An 18,267-nucleotide genomic window follows, 5' to 3' on the forward strand; every position below is an offset into this window, starting at 1 on the left:
AAAGTAGTCTAAAGACTCTAAACTAATTAATCAGCTCATATGTTTGTGAAATAAACATTTGGTTTAATATCGGGGGAGAAAAACATGACCATAAAAAATATAAAAAGGGGAGGGACAAATAATAATAAGTAAATTAACCAATAAGGAGGGAAGAAGAGAAAAAGTCAAAACAGAAAGAGAATGTTTGACCCTCTGTTTTTGTCTAAGCACGCACACACAGATGGGAGGGGAAGAGGCGGCTTTGTCCTTTGTGCGACTGACTTACTGACTTCTTCTGACGGCTCCGTCCACCGTCTCTCTCTCTTTTTTTTCCGGTTTACGACTTTTTCTTAATCTTTCGATTAAATTAATAGTATTATTAGCTTGTGGACTAAGAAATTCGAAACCAACCAAACCAACCACCGCTTCAACTCTTTTCTTTCTTTCTTCTTCACTTTTTCTTTTGCGTTGGTTCTTCCTAAAAAGATCAAAAAGTTCCCCGGCTACCACCTAAGGAAGTGTTGATAATATGGCTGTTGTTGATGCCTTCCCGGCGAGAAAGCGTCGGCCTTTGGTCGTCGTTGATTCTCCAAAGCTTTCATCATCATCAGAAGCCAAATTAACACGTTCTCTGTTCGTAGCGTCCCATGAGATCTCTTCTATGCTTCCTCTCCCCTTCTTCCTCCGTCGCAATTCTCTCTCTCTCATTCGCAAAGTTCAGATTCTAGCTTCCGTTTTCGATGAGCTTCTCCGATCCCAATCTGTTTCAAACTACTACTCCCAATCCGCTCTCCTCTGCTTCGAGGAAATGCTACTCGTTATGCACCGTATCAAGTCTCTCATCGACGATTGCTCTCGAGCTAGCAGACTCTGGCTACTCTTGCAGATCGACGTCGTCTCCTTCAGCTTCCACGAGCTCGTCGCCGATTTATCCACCGTTCTCGATATTTTACCGGTCCACGACTTGGGCCTCAGCGACGACGCCCAAGATCTCATCTCTCTCCTCAGAAAACAATGCTCCCATTCGATGATGATTCAGTTCGTCGATCCCCGAGACGACGCCCTCCGCCGTAAAGTCGCCGATACGATCGACGCCATCAAGCGCCACCAGATCTCCCCTCATCACTCTACGCTCACCGCTATTTTCAACGACCTTGGCTTCACCGATTCCGCTTCTTTGACCGACGAAATCCAGAGACTAGAGGACGAGATACACGATCACATCGACGACAGATCCAAATCCTCTGCCGCCTCTCTCATCGGCCTCGTCCGTTACTCTAAGTGCGTCCTCTTCGGTCCATCCACGCCGTCGCCTCCTGACTTCCGCCGCCACAAGTCCTTGTCGGACGTTAATATCCCCGCCGATTTCCGGTGCCCGATCACGCTCGAGCTGATGCGTGATCCGGTGGTCATCTCCACCGGTCAGACTTACGATCGAGAGTCGATTGATCTCTGGATCCAGTCGGGGCACAGCACCTGCCCTAAAACAGGACAAGTCCTCAAGCACACCTCCCTCATTCCTAACCGCGCCTTGAAGAACCTCATCCTTTTGTGGTGCCGCGATCAGAAGATACCGTTCGAGCTCTCCGGGGAAGGCGGTGGGGGAGACGCCGGTGCACCGTGCGATGAGGCGGCCGAGTTTACGAAGATGATGGTGGAGTTTCTGATCGGGAAGCTCTCCGCAGCAGATAAGAACGGTGTCGTTTTCGAGCTGCGGGCTCTGGCCAAGTCGGACACGGTGGCCCGAGCCTGCATAGCCGAGGCTGGAGCAATACCGAAGCTGGTAAGGTATCTTGGAACGGAGTGCCCGAGCCTACAGATAAACGCGGTGACGACGATCCTCAACCTCTCCATCCTGGAACAGAACAAGACGAGGATCATGGAAACGGACGGAGCATTAAACGGCGTCATCGAGGTCCTGCGTTCGGGAGCCACGTGGGAGGCTAAGGCCAACGCCGCAGCCACTCTCTTCAGTCTGGCAGGCGTCTCGGCCTACCGAAGAAGACTAGGGAGAAAGGCACGTGTCGTAAGCGGATTGGTCGACTTGGCTAAACGGGGACCAACCAGCTCCAAGAGAGACGCGCTCGTGGCGATCCTCAACCTTGTGGCCGAGAGAGAGAACGTTGGGAGGTTCGTCGAAGCTGGGGTGGTGGAAGCCGCAGGAGACGCATTCCGGGAGTTGCCGGAAGAGGCCGTGGCTGTGGTGGAGGCGGTGGTCAGGAGAGGAGGACTCATGGCGGTGTCAGCGGCTTTCAGTCTGATAAGGCTGTTGGGGGAGGTGATGAGGGAAGGAGCGGATACCACAAGGGAGAGCGCGGCGGCCACGCTGGTCACAATGTGCCGGAAAGGAGGGTCGGAGCTAGTGGCGGAGATGGCGGCGATTCCAGGGATAGAGAGGGTTATATGGGAGATGATAGGAGCTGGAACGGCCAGGGGAGGGAGGAAAGCGGCTTCGCTGATGAGGTACCTAAGACGGTGGGCCGCCGGAGATACACATCATGAAACGACGACCGCTGAGACGCACAGCATTGTAGTCCCAACCCCAAGTAGGATTTTTACTCCCGTTTTATGATCCTTTTGCTTCTTCTTCTTCTGTGTATAAGTTTTTATCGAACCCTTCTTTTTTTTCTTTTTGATGACTTGAAAAGAAAGTAAAGTCAAAAGTGATTCTTTTACGAAGTATTATTAAACTGCAATTGTAAATGTAATTCGACAGAAACAATTGAAAAACAAAAAATAAACGAAAGATTTTTCCCATCTACCAAATGAATACATACAAATGGGATTGTGTTTTCTTTATAATTTACTGGACAAAACTAACTTTTTCAGGGATAGTGTTCTGTCTCTCATAGTTTCAATCATAAAATCATATACTATAATCTTCAAAGCTATCAGATTCACATGTGTAAATCGTTGCGTGTGTGTATAAAAAAAAGGACAAAAGAATTGGCACAAAATTTCAACAGAAAAGACAGAGCAAAATCCACACACAAGCGAGTGATGGTGATTGGAAATGAAACTCATGTGGCAAATACTAGCAACAATCTTTTATTTCTTTCTTTCTTTCTTTCTTTCTAGTTTGTTTCTCTTTTTTTTTTTTTTTTTTTTAATACTAACATTTAGGATCTTTGAAAGCATTAAATAACATCTTTTTCATTTTTTGATTAACGATTAAATTTTTGTTGGTCTGACAATTTAATGTTTTTTTTTTTTTTGTTGGGTAGAAAAAAGAGGAAAAGGACAAGTTCTTTTCGTTTTGCGACAATGTGTGGGCCGAATAACTTTAAGGCCCGTTAGTCATTACATAATCATGTATGTTTCTGCAAGAGAGCCCAAATGATAATAAGGCCATCATCGTACATACATATATTCGCAGCGTGGGAATCGAAAATCCACACGTGGACGAATGAGATTCTGGGCTCTCTGTGATGTTTTACTTGCGTTCATTATCTTTGTGTCAAACAGTCCTACTTAGGGAAACTGTAACACAATCAAAGAAGAACAAAAATTAACAACCATTTTCGTCGATACTACTTTTATGATCTCGTGCTGCACATTTCACAAGGATTACAGTGACCACTAATTAACATAATATACAAACGGACGGAGCATTAAAGAAACAAAGGTAGGAATACATGATATGATGATACAAAAGCCGGCAGAACTTTAATATCGGGAAACTAATATAGGGATATATACACTAATATAGGGATTTGTTTGATTGGTGGCACTATAGCACACACTACTATTTACTACAAAAAAAATAGTATAAAGTGTCAGTGTCAAATGTCAATGTAATTAGTGGAATTGAAAGGAGAACATAATCTAACACAAAATCAATAAAAATGGAGATAGCACCTCACCTCAACCTCAACTATACCTTTTCTTTTCTTTTCTTCTTTCTCTTTATTTTTTTATCCAAGTACGTAAAAAGACCGACCCCTCACATAATCTCTTCTCTGCCCCCTTTATATTCTCCACTCTTCTTCACTCTCTCAGTTTCTCATCTCATCTCAAAATCTCAACATCAAAAGAAGAAGAAGAAGAAGAAGAAAATAAAGAAGGCAGCTGATGGGTAACTATCGGTTCAAGCTATCGGAGTTAATCCCTAACGCATGGTTTTACAAACTGAGAGACATGGGAAAGTCAAAGAAACAGCAGAGGCAACGAAACAGCACCAATAAACACCACTTCTCTGTTCCTCCTACTCCTACGACCACCACAACGGCACGCAGTCCTAGGCCTCCTACTAGACGCTCTCCCAAAACACCACCCTCCCGACAGCCCGCCGGGAACCGTCTTCGTCACCGAGCCACCGTCGACTCTAAATCCTCCACGACTTCCGGTGACAGCACTGCCACCGGAACCGGTTCTTTCTCACCGGAGTTTCGCACAGATCAAGTTCTCCTCCCCGACGAGTCTCTAGAAGACAGCTCCTGGTTATCCAGAGCCGCAACCTTTACGCCGCCTCCGGAGCTCGAACTTCGGCCGATCATTACCAAACGGGCAACCACCGGGCGGAAGACGGCGGTGAGTTCTCCGGCGGGGGTGAGACTTAGACTGCGGTCGCCGCGGGTCTCGACGAGGAAATCAGTATCGGTGAGCAGCAGCGCAAGAAGAAGCGGAAGCGGAAGCGGGTCGTCGGCGAGGCGGAGCAGGGCGGTGGTGAAGGCGTCGGTGGATCCGAGGAGAGACTTTAAGGAATCAATGGAGGAGATGATAGCAGAGAACAAGATAAGAGCGTCAAAGGATCTAGAAGAGCTTTTGGCTTGCTATCTCTGTCTCAATTCAAACGAGTATCACCCTGTTATCATCAATGTCTTTAAGCAAATCTGGCTTGATCTTAATCTTCCACCTTAATATTCCAATTTATTATATTTTTTTTCTTCCCCTTACTTTAGTAAAAGAATAAGATGCATGTAAATTATATATATAGTATGATTATTCTTGTACTAATATAACAATTTGGATGCATGGTCGTCTAGATTAGCATATGATTGTACTTCGGCCATTCCTTGAATTATACGTACTTACACGAATGGGCGGGGCACACTTTTCTTCTACTAATCATCTTACTGTGACTGCACGGACGAAACAAAACAACTCTAGGTGTATTTTTTTTGTTTTACTTTAAAATCAAATCTTATGCGGAAGGGAGACTATTAATGTGTCAATAGTAATACCAACTCTACCTTTCTCCTCATGAATTTCACTACATCTTTCTCATGAATCTTAACTTAAAAATTACTCCCTCCCTTTCAAAATATAACATGATTTAGAGAATTTTTTTTGTTTCATAATATAGGATGTTTTAAAGTTTCTATGCAATTTTTAGATTACTTTAGTATTTTCTATTATGCAGTATTGTTTCTAATTGGTTGAACTTGTTAAAAGTAAAAATTTTTTAATCTACGTGCTTTAGTTAAAACATTCTATATTTTGAAACGGAGGGAATATAATAAATGAGATTTAAAATGATTAGAGACTCGTTAGTATGCAAGTGTGTTGAGAACTACTAGTACTATCTGCAGTTACTCGGCATGTTATATGACGTTGAGACAAAATCGATAGACACATAATAATAGTAAACGTTTTATTTATTTATATTTAGTAGATCCATTTAGACCTACGATACCGACAATTCATTAAAACAGCATCTGCGGTATTTTCATACCTAACTTTGGATATGTGTGTACGTGTGAATTTCTGGATTTCACATCTTTATGATATATATATATATATATATATATTTTATTATATAAAGCTTGATGTCAAAATTACTCATTAACAAGATCATGACATATGTCAATTGTATCAATAAGATGTTGATACGTGTCAATTCTAAATTTACTAAAAAATTTCTAATTTAGAAAAAGAATAATTTCTAAACCTATCATAAAAAAGAAATGTATACATAAGCCATGATAAATAATAAAAATAGTTGGGATTTTTACAATTAAACAAAATTAGAAGTCGGTTTGGGTTTATAAAAAATGATAAAAGTATAGATTTTACAATTTAATGAAACTATATGTCGGTATGGTTTATAAAAGATTGGTTATGGTTTAGATTTTACAATCAAACAAAATTACATGTCGTTTGGGTTTACAAAGGAGAAGTGTCAATTTTATCAATAAAAAGTTGACACGTGTCAATTCTAAATTTACTAAAAAGTTTCTAATTCAGAAAAAGAAAAATTTCTAAACCTATCATAAAAAAATAAATATATACATAAGTCATGATAAATGATAAAAAAATAGTTGGATTTTTACAATTAAACAATTATAAGTCGGTTTGGGTTTATAAAAAGGGGATTAAGGTTTAGATTTTACAATTTAATAAAATTATATGTCGGTATGGTTTATAAAAGATTGGTTATCGGTTAGATTTTACAATTAAACGAAATTACATGTCGTTTGGGTTTACAAAGGAGAATTAAGGTTTTGATATGATAATTAAACAAAATTATATGTTAGTCTGGGTTTATAAAAAAAAATTTAGAGTTTAAATTTTCTAATTAAATGAAATTATATGTCGGTTTGGGTTTATAAATTGCTTAGGGTTTAGGTTTTAAAATTAAAAGAATATATATTGGTTCAAGTTTATAAAAGAGTGGTTAGTAATTGATGATTTTATTTTACAATGATGTCAATAAGTATACATATTTTGTTACCTTAATTTCTTTTGTTTTTCTAATTTTGTTTTCTTTAATTCTTAAATATAGATATTACATGACATATTGTTCTATTTTCATTGGCTAAACTAATAAAGGATGAATATAAAAATTGTTCATATATTCTTAGATGAGATTATGAAATCACGTTTTTAAGATTTGGCAGTAATAATCAAAAATAATGATGAATATTTTGTATCTGATAAATTAAATTTGGATTATTGTGATAATTGTTACAAAAAGTTTGAAATGGAAAATACACATAAGTGTATTAAAAAGCATCTAACAGAAACAATTGTATATTCGAGTGTATTAAAACGCATCTAACAGAAACAATTGTATATTCCTAAACATAGTTTAATTTGTAATAAAATATTAATATATTTTATGTTGAATTTTATTTTATTTGATAATTTAAAAACTCGCATATCAGACGAGTCCTAATCTATTATATATATATATGTAAATTGTTAACTTTATTTTATTTTTGGTTCTGACCTTCACGTATTGTTTTGGTTTATATATAAATAATAAACAGTAGTAGTATATGCATGCATTGCATAACGCTACCACATACAAACATGAGTGCGTCACTGCGACAAGCAAAAAGAAAACAAAACGATTTTGCTTTTAGGCATATTAGTGCGAAAGAAACAAACTAAAATCTTCAATTGGGCTGTTTTTATTTATATATTTCGGTGATGGGTCACAAAATGACGAGTATATATAGAAAAAGAAGTAGCAACCTGTAGACACAAAAAACGACACAGTAATTAATGGAGATATGATGAAATAGTTCGTACGGACAAAAACATTGCTACTGTCTTGTAGTTGTATCATTATCATGCTATTAATAGTGTCATTTTGTTTCATGTAATCTTCCATGAGATTTGGTTTATTAAAGGTAAACATCAAATCTTAAAATAAAAAAAATAGCTTAAGATTTCTTAAAATATACTCTCTCTATCCCACAAAAATTGATGTTTTGAAATAGTTTTTTGTCCTACAAAAATTGATGTTTTGTAAACTTCAAAAAGTAATCACTGAAAATATATTAAATTTTGAATTGTTATTGATTTAAAATTAAATAATATTAATTTGGAGTATCTCTTTAGTTAAAGAAAAAAATATATTTTAACTTAGTAATCATTGTTTTTTTAAATATGTAAAAAATTCTAAACATTAATGTTTTAAGGAGAGACTAGAAAAATAGGAAGCAAAAAGAAATCTCATGTGATATTAAACTGACAAAAGTATATTTTTAGGTTACGGGTACCCATGGAATCAAGCATGCAGGTTTTCAAACGAAAACTTGCTCTTTGATTTTTTTTTCACAGATATACAACACAAAAATGATTTTTTTTCATTTTTGATACAAGATCGCTTAAATCTTTATTCTAACCTGTCAAAAGACAAAAAAAACCAGCACTTCGTTTTATCTCATTATCCTAAATAGAAAATTCATTATTTTTTTCGATTATATAAGTATTCAAATTATAACTTACTAAGCACTAAAACCAAACAAATAATTGTTATAAACTTAAAATTATGTTGTAAAATTATTATTGAAATAACATCAAATATATACAGCGAATAAAGCTTTAAACATGATATTTTGTGAAACATTAAAAATATTGATTTATTCCATACGTGTGCAGAGGTAAGTGTTGCACAAAAGTGACTATTACACTGACTGAAGTTCAAAACTGGGACCAAGAAAGGTGAATTAAAAGGTACCCAAAATCTATCTATCTTTTTTTTTTCAAAATGAGATATAATTATATATAACCCAAAAAAAAAAAAAGTTCCAAAAAGCTTTGTCGGGCACGCCGGCAATATACTACAAAGTTTTTTTTTTCTTTTCTCTTTTTTAAAAAAGTTTAAATTATTGCAACAAAACTTCTAAACGAAAATTTCGATGTTATCGAAGAACAGACCATAGTAGTAATACATTTTTAAACTTGGACTTACCTAAGTTCGGTCAAAATCAACGCTTACAAAACTAAGTTCTTTGATAATATGTTATATATTTATATATATTTCTTTGATTGACAAAAAGAAAAGGGATGTATATTTTTTCCTTCTGCAACATTCTTCGATATTAAAGTTCGAAATAAATATTAGTATATACCTATAATATGTTTCTTTACAGTGGTGGCCTGTGATATCTCCGTGTGATGTACCCCACCACTACGAATTTCAAAATCAGCAATTCGGACTATGTTAAATATTTCTTCAGTTTCAAAAATATAAATTATTTTAACTAAAATACACATATTAAAAAATAATTTTTTTTGTCAAAAGTTATTGTATTAATTTAGATCAAAATGTGAATAATACAAGATAGGAGATAACCATAAAAGCATATCAATAGAAAAAGAATAGAAATCACAATAAATACAATCAAAAATAATTATTTTTAAAAAATTTAACTAATTATAAGCAAAACTGCATAATATAAAATATAAAATAAATTTAAAAGTTACTTTTCTAAATATTGTCTATTATAAAATAGGGAATATAATATTAGTAATGATTTTATGACTTGACTTTTCTCAAATATACCAACATACAATTAATTTACCTGTTTCCCAGTAAAAGTGTAATATTTCACAACACAGTAAAAGAAAAATTGTGAATACTAATTTACTTACATTTATGATCTTTCGTAAGAAAAACGAACGAAGAGTATTAGGTTAGAACTGCGAGCGACGTCTCATAGACGCGTTTTCTATTTGGAATGACATATAAAAGTTGTTTTTATTCTATTGTCTCTCCTTATTTATATCACTTAGCACCTTTTTTAAGATAAAAGTTGTAACTAATCCACAAGGCACGACTTTCTTTTTTCGTGAAATATTTCTTTTTAAGTAGGGCCATTTCTTAATTACACAAGATAGACAAGTACCTCTCTACACGTCAACGAATGTATTATTTCTGAGAAAAAGAAAAAAAAAAAACTAGTACTGTATTAGATTTGTTCAAAAAAAAGAACGAGTATTAGGATTGAAATAGAAATAGCAATCAAGCCGAATACATAGTTGCAAAAATAAAAATGGCCTAATTAAGAAAATACGCAATAACCATTGCCACAATTAAAATGTCAACTTTGTGACATACTTCTGCATTAGTTTCAAAATTCCACAATCGTAACTAGTTAGATTTAGTCATGTATGTAATTGTTAATTGGTTATATGGATTAATCGGTGTATCTTAGTTGATAATTATGAATCGTAACTAGTTAGATTTAGTCATGTATGTAATTGTTAATAGGTTATATGGATTAATCGGTGTATCTTAGTTGATAATTATGAAGTAAATATACATTAGGATAGCACTAGACCGGAAATGCCTAAACCTAGCCTACTAATTTTAGGTTTCAACATTTTAAGAAATAATCTGTGAGTCTGGTTAGTAACACAAAATTAAGTTCTTTTAGGGATAAACTATTACATACAAAATAATGTATAACTATACAAAGTAACGACACACAAACGCTGTACAAACCACAACCTTCACTTCATGTGGTTGATCTCACTATCTTTATGACTTTTATGCTCCATTATCTTTGTACTAGCTTATTTAGTTACATCCCCTTATTATTTATATCCTTTTTGTTATTTTGGGATGTTGTAGTTCATTAAGAATCTATCTATTTTTGTATTGTTTTTCTACCATATAATTTTTTTGATCATTGAAATTAAGGCTCTCCCTAAAAATGAGTTTCATGTCACCAACTTAATAAAATGATATTTCCACAAAAAAAAACATTAAAAATAACATTTTTTTTTTTAAACAAACATATGTTTCATTCCATTAAAATAGAACACAACATACAACAAAGAGAGCAAAGTTTAAGGAACAACAGAGTAGGGCAATCCCCAAAGCCGATATACACTGAAGAGATAAAGATAGATAATGGTCATTGAAATTGTAGACTTGAGAGCTATGAACCAACTCCTTGCAAAGGTTTTGGAACCTGTGAGGTCAAGAAATAACAATGCTTCTTCCATGAATGCTTCAATGGATGAGTAAATGGCCACTATCTTAGATTGAAGACTAAGCGGTGTTGAAGAAGCTACAGCTGTGACCCGAAGGAGAGTTGTGCTAAGGGTTTGAGCAGGGTTAATAATGCTCTGTTTGAGGAGAGGTATAAGGTTGCTTGCGGTTTTAATCTCACGGGTGAAACGCTTGAAGATGGTGTGGTAACCCCAACTACTTTGAATTGGGATCATAATGCCACTAATCTTCAGGTTTTTAGGAGGGAACTTCAAAAAGTTGATGAGAGGCAGTTTAGCGAGCTTATGTATCAGTCGGATTGAAGAAGGGAGCCTGGAGACACATCGGTAACCACAGTTCCAAATGGACTGGATCATAATGCCAAGTTCATTCAAGATGCTAACTTCACAAGCAAGAGCCCTAGGTGATTCTAAAAACAGGTTTTCTAAAGAATTCTTCAACCAAACTAGCCTCAATGGTAGTTTATTATCCAAATGCAGTCTTCGAACAAATGGTTCCATAAAGCTACACAAAGATTGCGTAGAGTGTGAAAGAATTGAGTTCTGATCGAACCTGGATGAAAGCGGAATAAGTTGTGAATCATCTTTTCGCAATGGGCTCGAGAAGCTTAAAGGGCCGAGAGTTTGTAAGCCCACCAATGGAAATCCTAGTTTGCCGATTAGGGACGGTTTGGTTCTCGCGCAGCGGCTAGACTGAAGCGAGGTCTGATGCAGGGGTTTGGGTATCTCCGGTGGGGGAAAGGGCGTTGGTTGTGGCTTCATAGCGGGCCTTGAGGCTTCATAAGAAAACATAAGGAGCTTAAGATCTCCGGTTCTAGAAGTCGACACCAAGATGAGATGGTCGTCGTGTGCCGTCAACGGTTCCACCAGGCTAGCAGAAGATGGTCCAAGCAGATCTGCTCCTGCCATCGCCGATACCTGGTGTGGGATCTCTGTTTGGTGGGTCGAAACCCTAGATTTGGCGTTTGCTGGTTCTTCGGATAGCTTCTCCGGGAAGGGGATGGGTAGTGGATAAGAGTCGTGAAGCCTCGACCAACTATTCACCTCCTTGGATTTGAGATCGGCTATTGAAAGCATGTGGTTGGAGATAAATCTAGGGGGATTAAAAGGAAACAAAAGCTTAAAGACTACTAAGGAAAGCAAAAACAAAGAGTACAAGAAAACGGGAGGAGAAAAGCGAACTTTGCCGGCACCGGAGGAAAGCAGCGGTGAGGACTCCTCGGTTATCGTAGTAGGGAGAAAACGCGTTTTTATTTTTGCGAAATTATTGAAAATAACATTTTAATAACGTTTGTGATATTATTTTTATGATTAGTAACTTTTAAAACGGTACATTTTATCACATCAATACATAATCACTAATTAAAACCAATATTATACATATAGACGTTCATAAATTGAAGCTACGAGCTATATCTGCATTAAATAGATTGGAAGACAGTTTATATACAAGTTATGTAAAATTATAATTATCCATGGGGACGTGTTAAATACTACTAATAAAAGAAGTTGCTCGAGTGCAAATGTGCAATGTAATAATGGCGCGAAGAATTGTCGGTGAGCCGCAAGTGTAGACTCGGTCAACGACCACTTAACCGAACTTGCCTTGCGATCCGACATTATCATTTACCGGAGATTCTGCGTCTTGTGACCTTGTCTCTCCGCCGTCCAAATTCTCATTTTTCGAATTAATTTGTTGTATTATTACACTCTAAACACACCAAAAAAAAGAATACTATTACATTGGCTTTTCGTTTGGGAAGAAAGTCATTGAACTTCTCGGTCTCAATCGAACGGTTTTTTTGGGCTATTAATGCATGGTGGTACCTGCAGATGTGGTGAGTTATTATAATAGCTAGTTCTACCACAATCATACGAACCAAACATATTTGGAATGCTTTCTTTTTCTTGTTCTTTTCATCGTATTATATTTATATGGGTTAATCAGAAAGATTTAAAATCAGTTGTCATATACTCTCGTAACTCGTAACAATGCAATGAAGATGACTTGACAAACATTAAGTCGTACAGAGCTAACATTATGTTTGTCTTTTTTAGGGTCCTCCTATATATTGTTAATTGCATAATTCCTATACTAAATCAACTTAACGGATAAGGCCAACAACAAAATGGGTGACCAGTTACCACTTTGCACGTGTCATGTACTTCGTCTTCGTGCATTGTACATTAGAACTCTTGCTTTCTTTCTTCTATTTAATCATCCCATTCTGAGAGCAAGTTTCAGACATCTTATTCCACAAAATAACAAGAAACAAAAAAAGGAAAGGAAAAAAAAACAGAATAACACAAGTAAACAAAAAACAACTAATGCGGGCAAAGAAAAAAAAAAGAAAGAAGAAAGAGGCCAGTATTTTGTATTATGTTATTTATTATTTTACCTATCATCGCTGCGTCAATTGTCAAATCTTTATGAGATTTGATTCTTGTGTGAAATAATCACATTTTAAAATTATTTTCGTATTTATTTGGATAAAGACAATTACACAACCGACTGTGCCCATCACTTTTTTTTTTTTTTTTCTTCTCTCTTTTAAGTTAATCGAATAATTATATGTCAAAATTCATCACATTTTTCTACAAGATATATCAGTTATTTCTTCCATTCCAACTTGGAATTCAAAAACGTAGAACTTGTAGATGATCGGGAATCTCGCCAGTTGCCACTAAGCTAAACAATTTTGGTCCCTTCCAAGTCGTAAAACTCTTGAAATTTTCAGATTTACGTTCATAGATTTCATATAATCATATTGTACGTTAGTATGAAAAAAAATAATTAACTATATCATTATGACAGCGTAGAATCCCATTAGAATTACTGAAACATTGTTATGCATACAAATAACGTTGGCAGCCATACTTTTACTAACATTTGCGGTTTTCGTAATTTGAGGTGTTGTATAAAAACTTATTATTATTATATTTGGAATCTTTCGATATTTTCTGCCACCGTAGAGTTTTATATTATTTATAAAACCATAGAATGCACGTGTCTTTGGTACATCCATGCAAAACTTGTAACGAGAGGCGACGAAGGCAGACAACACGAGGAAAAACCAAAGCTACATGTATTGGACCACTCATTTTTTCTTATAAAATCAATGTCGTTTGTTTTGTTGTTTCTGTTTCTGTTCCACACCGTAAACTAGAATATTTGCATGCAGTAAATATATTCAAATTTCGTTTTTAACAGGAAATTAATTCAGTTTGATTTTGTACATAAAATCAGCAAGTAATTGTTCCTTTTAACCTACAAATTAACAACTAAAAAATAAAAATAAAAATTTCAATTTTGAGTTATAATCCCATAAACTTAAAAAAGAAAACACTCAGTGATTGACTTGAGTTTTTCTTACTAGTACCCAGTGGTACCCACCCTAGAAAGTAGAAAACACTCACTTTTTGTATATGTTGTTTAAGACCAAATTATTACTATTTAAGAAGATCTTGTTGTTTATTTTCTGGTTCAACCAACACCTTTGGAATATATAAAAATCATTAATAGACTTTTTGCTGCCTAAGTTATTCAATTATTGGTTGAACAACCTATTTCTCTCCGCATTAAACAAATAATTGGTATGGTATTATAAAGAAAATGTGCCATTTATAATTCAATAGTGCTAATTATCAAAACCTACGGGTTACCCTGGAATTACTTTGTATATATATATATATGCAAAGTAGTGAGTTCACATAAAAACATTTCAGCAATCACAAATTTACAATTAAAAGTTGTTATCCATTGGTGTATTTTCTTCATTTTCGTCCTATCAAAATATGATCGAAAGCAAAAATCTCTATTAGAAAAAGCTTCTTCCACGTGAACCAATTCTTAATATAGGTTGTGCTATATTTTAAGTTGTACTTTGATAGTTAGATACTAATATTAGCCAGGAAAATATGACGTAAAGACCAAGTGGGTGATACTGAGACATCTTTGTTTTAACCACAACAGTCTCATATTTTCCAGCGACCAAACATTTGTGAAAACAAACAAAAAACATCAAATCACTCTTGTCGAAGTGAATTCCATTAGATCAAATATATCTCATCGTAGATGATTAAGGTGTTGAATGGCGACATGTATATTTGCGGATTTCGAAAAAAGGTACAATAACGCTAATAAGTCAGTAATCATCACTTTTATCCATCAGTGTGGGTTTTTTGTTTTTTTTTTAAAGTTAACGATTTGCGTATTTCAAAACAACAATAATACATAAGAGATAGAATAACGCATTCCAATTTTATAGTCTGCACAAAACCTAGCGGTCCAATAAAACCGTATTCTCTAAATAATAATTTTTTTTTAAAATAATAGAAGCTGTATATAAAAGGTAAGAAAGCAAACGAATGGATACATATAAAAAATATCTCTCTCTCTTTCTCTCTTTCATTCCTTTTCTTTTTTTCTTCTTCTCTCCAGAAAATAGGATCATCACTTTGAAGATAATTTATTTTATAATTTAATTATTATTGTTATCACAAAATTATAAATTTAAAACTGTATTTTTTTTGGTTATTAAGAAATTTGAATTGATCATCACATTATTTATTTTTAAATTAGATACTATTAACATAATTTTTATCCAACAAAAATAACTTAAATAACTGAAATATTTATTAAAGTTATAACTTATGTACTTTAATCAATTTATAAATAGTTTAGAATAAGTTATGTACTTCATATATTTTATACCAAGTATATATAATTAAATGTATAAAGATTCTAATATTATAAAAAGTAATAATTTGCTTCTCAGATTAATTTTGTAATATTTACTATTATTATAAATTTTCTAAAATATGTAAATTTTTTCATAAGATATCATGTGCAAATCTATATATATATATATGTATTATACATAACACACATATATGCCTAAGTATATATAACAATTATAATATTTATTGTTCTCAGCCATTATAGCTCCCCTTTTTATATAAGTAATTGGTTTTCAAAAAAAAAGTTATGATTGTATTTTTTGGAAAATATATCTTTTTTTGTTAACAATTTAATTATTTTATCAAATAATGTCTCATCATCGGGGGAACATATATATATTCCGAAACATATTATTAGTGAATATTATAACATATTTTTTAATTATTATGAATGTAGATATGTCATCTAATCGTCGACGAAATACAAATCCTTCCAGACGAGCAAATCCAAGTGAAATTACAACTCCTCCTACAGAAACAACAGTACGGGTAAATATATGTTTTGCCTTTTTAGAAAATATTATATTAGTTAAAATTTACTTGGTTGTTAATATTGTATAAACGATATATGTAGAACAAAGACAAGTACAAATGGTCGCACATCCAAGAAAAAACATTAATTCAATTGTTTGACGAAGCAATTGCCATGTCTAATTACACTCTTAAAAATCCTACTGCGATTGGTAGAGAGTATATGGTTAAAAAGTTCAATCAAGCGTTCAAGATGGATATAACTTATGGTTTCTTCAAAAACAAGCTGGATGAATTCAAAAAAAACTATAAAAGATGGAAGGTTCTTATGCATAAAACTGGGATAACGGCTGATCCTGATACATCTTTGATATATGCATCTGAATCATGGTGGGCGGACCAAGAGTTTGTAAGTACACATTATCCTTCTGCTTATCACGGATGTTGCTGCTTGTCTTCAGTTATTACGGATGTCACTTCCATGTTTCACGACATTGTGTAATATGTTGCAAACAAATTATGGTCTACAACCAACATTAAATATAAGTATTGAAGAAAGTGTGGCTATGTTTTTACGGATATGCGGGCATAATGAAGTTCAAAGAGATGTTGGTTTGAGATTTGACCAAAATCAAGAAACTGTACAGAGAAAATTTAGGGAAGTTCTTACGGTAACTGAGTTATTGGCATGTGATTATATTAGAACTCCAACAAGACAAGAACTCTATCGAATTCCTGAAAGACTTCAGGTAGACCGAAGATATTGGCCATATTTTAGTGGATTAGTTGGAGCTATGGATGGGACTCATGTATGCGTCAAAGTAAAGCCTGAGTTACAAGGAATGTATTGGAATCGGCACGATAATGCATCATTGAACATCATGGCAATATGTGATTTGAATATGTTATTCACATATATCTGGAATGGAGCACCAAGATCATGCCACAATACAACTGTTCTGCAAATGATACAACAAAGTGATACCGAGTTTCCTTTGCCTCCATCAGATAAGTATTATCTTGTTGATTCTGGTTATCCAAACAAACAAGGATTTCTTGCTCCTTATAGATCATCACGAAATCGAGTTGTGAGATATCATATGTCCTAGTTTCATTCTGGTCCTCCTCCAAGGAATAAACATGAATTGTTAAACCAATGTCATGCATCTTTACGTTATGTTATTGAAAGAACGTTTGGAGTTTGGAAGAAGAAGTGGAGAATACTTTCTGATTTTCCAAGATATAATGTTCAAATTCAGAAAAGAGTGGTAATGGCTACAGTGGGACTACATAATTTCATCAGGATTTCAAATTTCTCGGATGCAGATTTTGCAGATGTAATGACTCAGACGAATAACAACCAAAATTTTGAGCATGATATAGGTGACATGGATGCAACAAAGATAGCAGATAGAGAAGCTATGACGCAAATAAGAGATACTATTGCAAATATGTTATGGAAAAATCAAAGTAATCAATAATTTTTTTAAAAAAATTGTATCTTTTTATAGTTGAACTTTTTATCAATATGTCAAAAAATAAAAAACTTTTTGATCAACTATAGTATTTAAAGTTTATAAATACAATTATTTTTATTATTAATTCATAACATACAATAATATACAAACATACTAACTATTAATAAATTTATTTATAATATATGTAATCCGCACCGCTTTTCCTTTTTTACCATTCACACAATTAATATTGAACCGCAAATAGTTTTTTCACCAATCAAATATCATTCTGTACCGCTTATTTTGTATAAACCGCACTTGTCCCGTAAACCGTTTGTACCGCAGTTGATACATACCGTACTCTAAAATCACTTTCCCTACACAACCAAAACCGCGGTCACCATTCGACCCTAAATAACGGCCAACGCACTTAGCCACAGTAACGTACAAATTAAAGAGGGAGACACTAGCTACGTTTGTATTGTACAGACATAGAAAGTTCTATAAAACAAGTACAAAGAAGTAATATCGAGGTATTAAATTAAAGAGAGATGATTCGTTCCTTGTACGGTTGTACCTTGAACAAATTAACATTCATTACGGTACTTTGTATACGCCATTCTCAACCGCCACGAAGAAGAGACAACAACGCACACCAGTATAATTGTACCATCCGTAAAACCCAAAACGTCTTAAATAAATATGGCTCTAGTTTTTGTAATTCTCAAATTATAAAAGTTGTCTAGATTATCCAACACATGATGGTTTGATAATTAAAAGATTCAAGTTAAGAGATCATGATTCAAATCTTTCTACTGCAATGTTAATAACGGTTAGCCACTACAAATATAAAACGTATTTAATAGCCAAGAAAAGTCTACTTTTTTTTTTTTTTTTTTTTTTTGCAAGTTTCAAAGATTAGGTATGA

The 18,267-nt window shown here is 34.3% G+C and overlaps 1 protein-coding gene and 1 pseudogene across 2 annotated transcripts; both read left to right on the top strand.

Annotated features, from left to right (window-relative positions):
• Nucleotides 1–2,736, top strand: LOC104734121 (U-box domain-containing protein 16). The gene has a single exon (XM_010453631.3). It carries the CDS (start codon nucleotides 509–511, stop codon nucleotides 2,549–2,551), a length of 2,043 nt encoding a protein of 680 aa, XP_010451933.2. The 5' UTR covers nucleotides 1–508; the 3' UTR covers nucleotides 2,552–2,736.
• A 914-nt stretch (nucleotides 2,737–3,650) lies between these two features.
• On the top strand, nucleotides 3,651–5,018 carry LOC104734120 (transcription repressor OFP1 pseudogene; annotated as a pseudogene). Its single transcript, XR_015563778.1, has one exon. The product of XR_015563778.1 is annotated as a transcription repressor OFP1 pseudogene (transcript).
• Nucleotides 5,019–18,267: the final 13,249 nt, after the last annotated feature.

The sequence above is a fragment of the Camelina sativa genome, chromosome 8 (assembly GCF_030686135.1).
Source record: "Camelina sativa cultivar CO46 ecotype springtype chromosome 8, ASM3068613v1".
Lineage (NCBI taxonomy): Eukaryota > Viridiplantae > Streptophyta > Magnoliopsida > Brassicales > Brassicaceae > Camelina > Camelina sativa.

Bases quoted from the DNA above. Each gene is read 5' to 3' on its own strand.
- LOC104734121 (XM_010453631.3), top strand. From the start codon at position 509: ATGGCTGTTGTTGATGCCTTCCCGGCGAGAAAGCGTCGGCCTTTGGTC.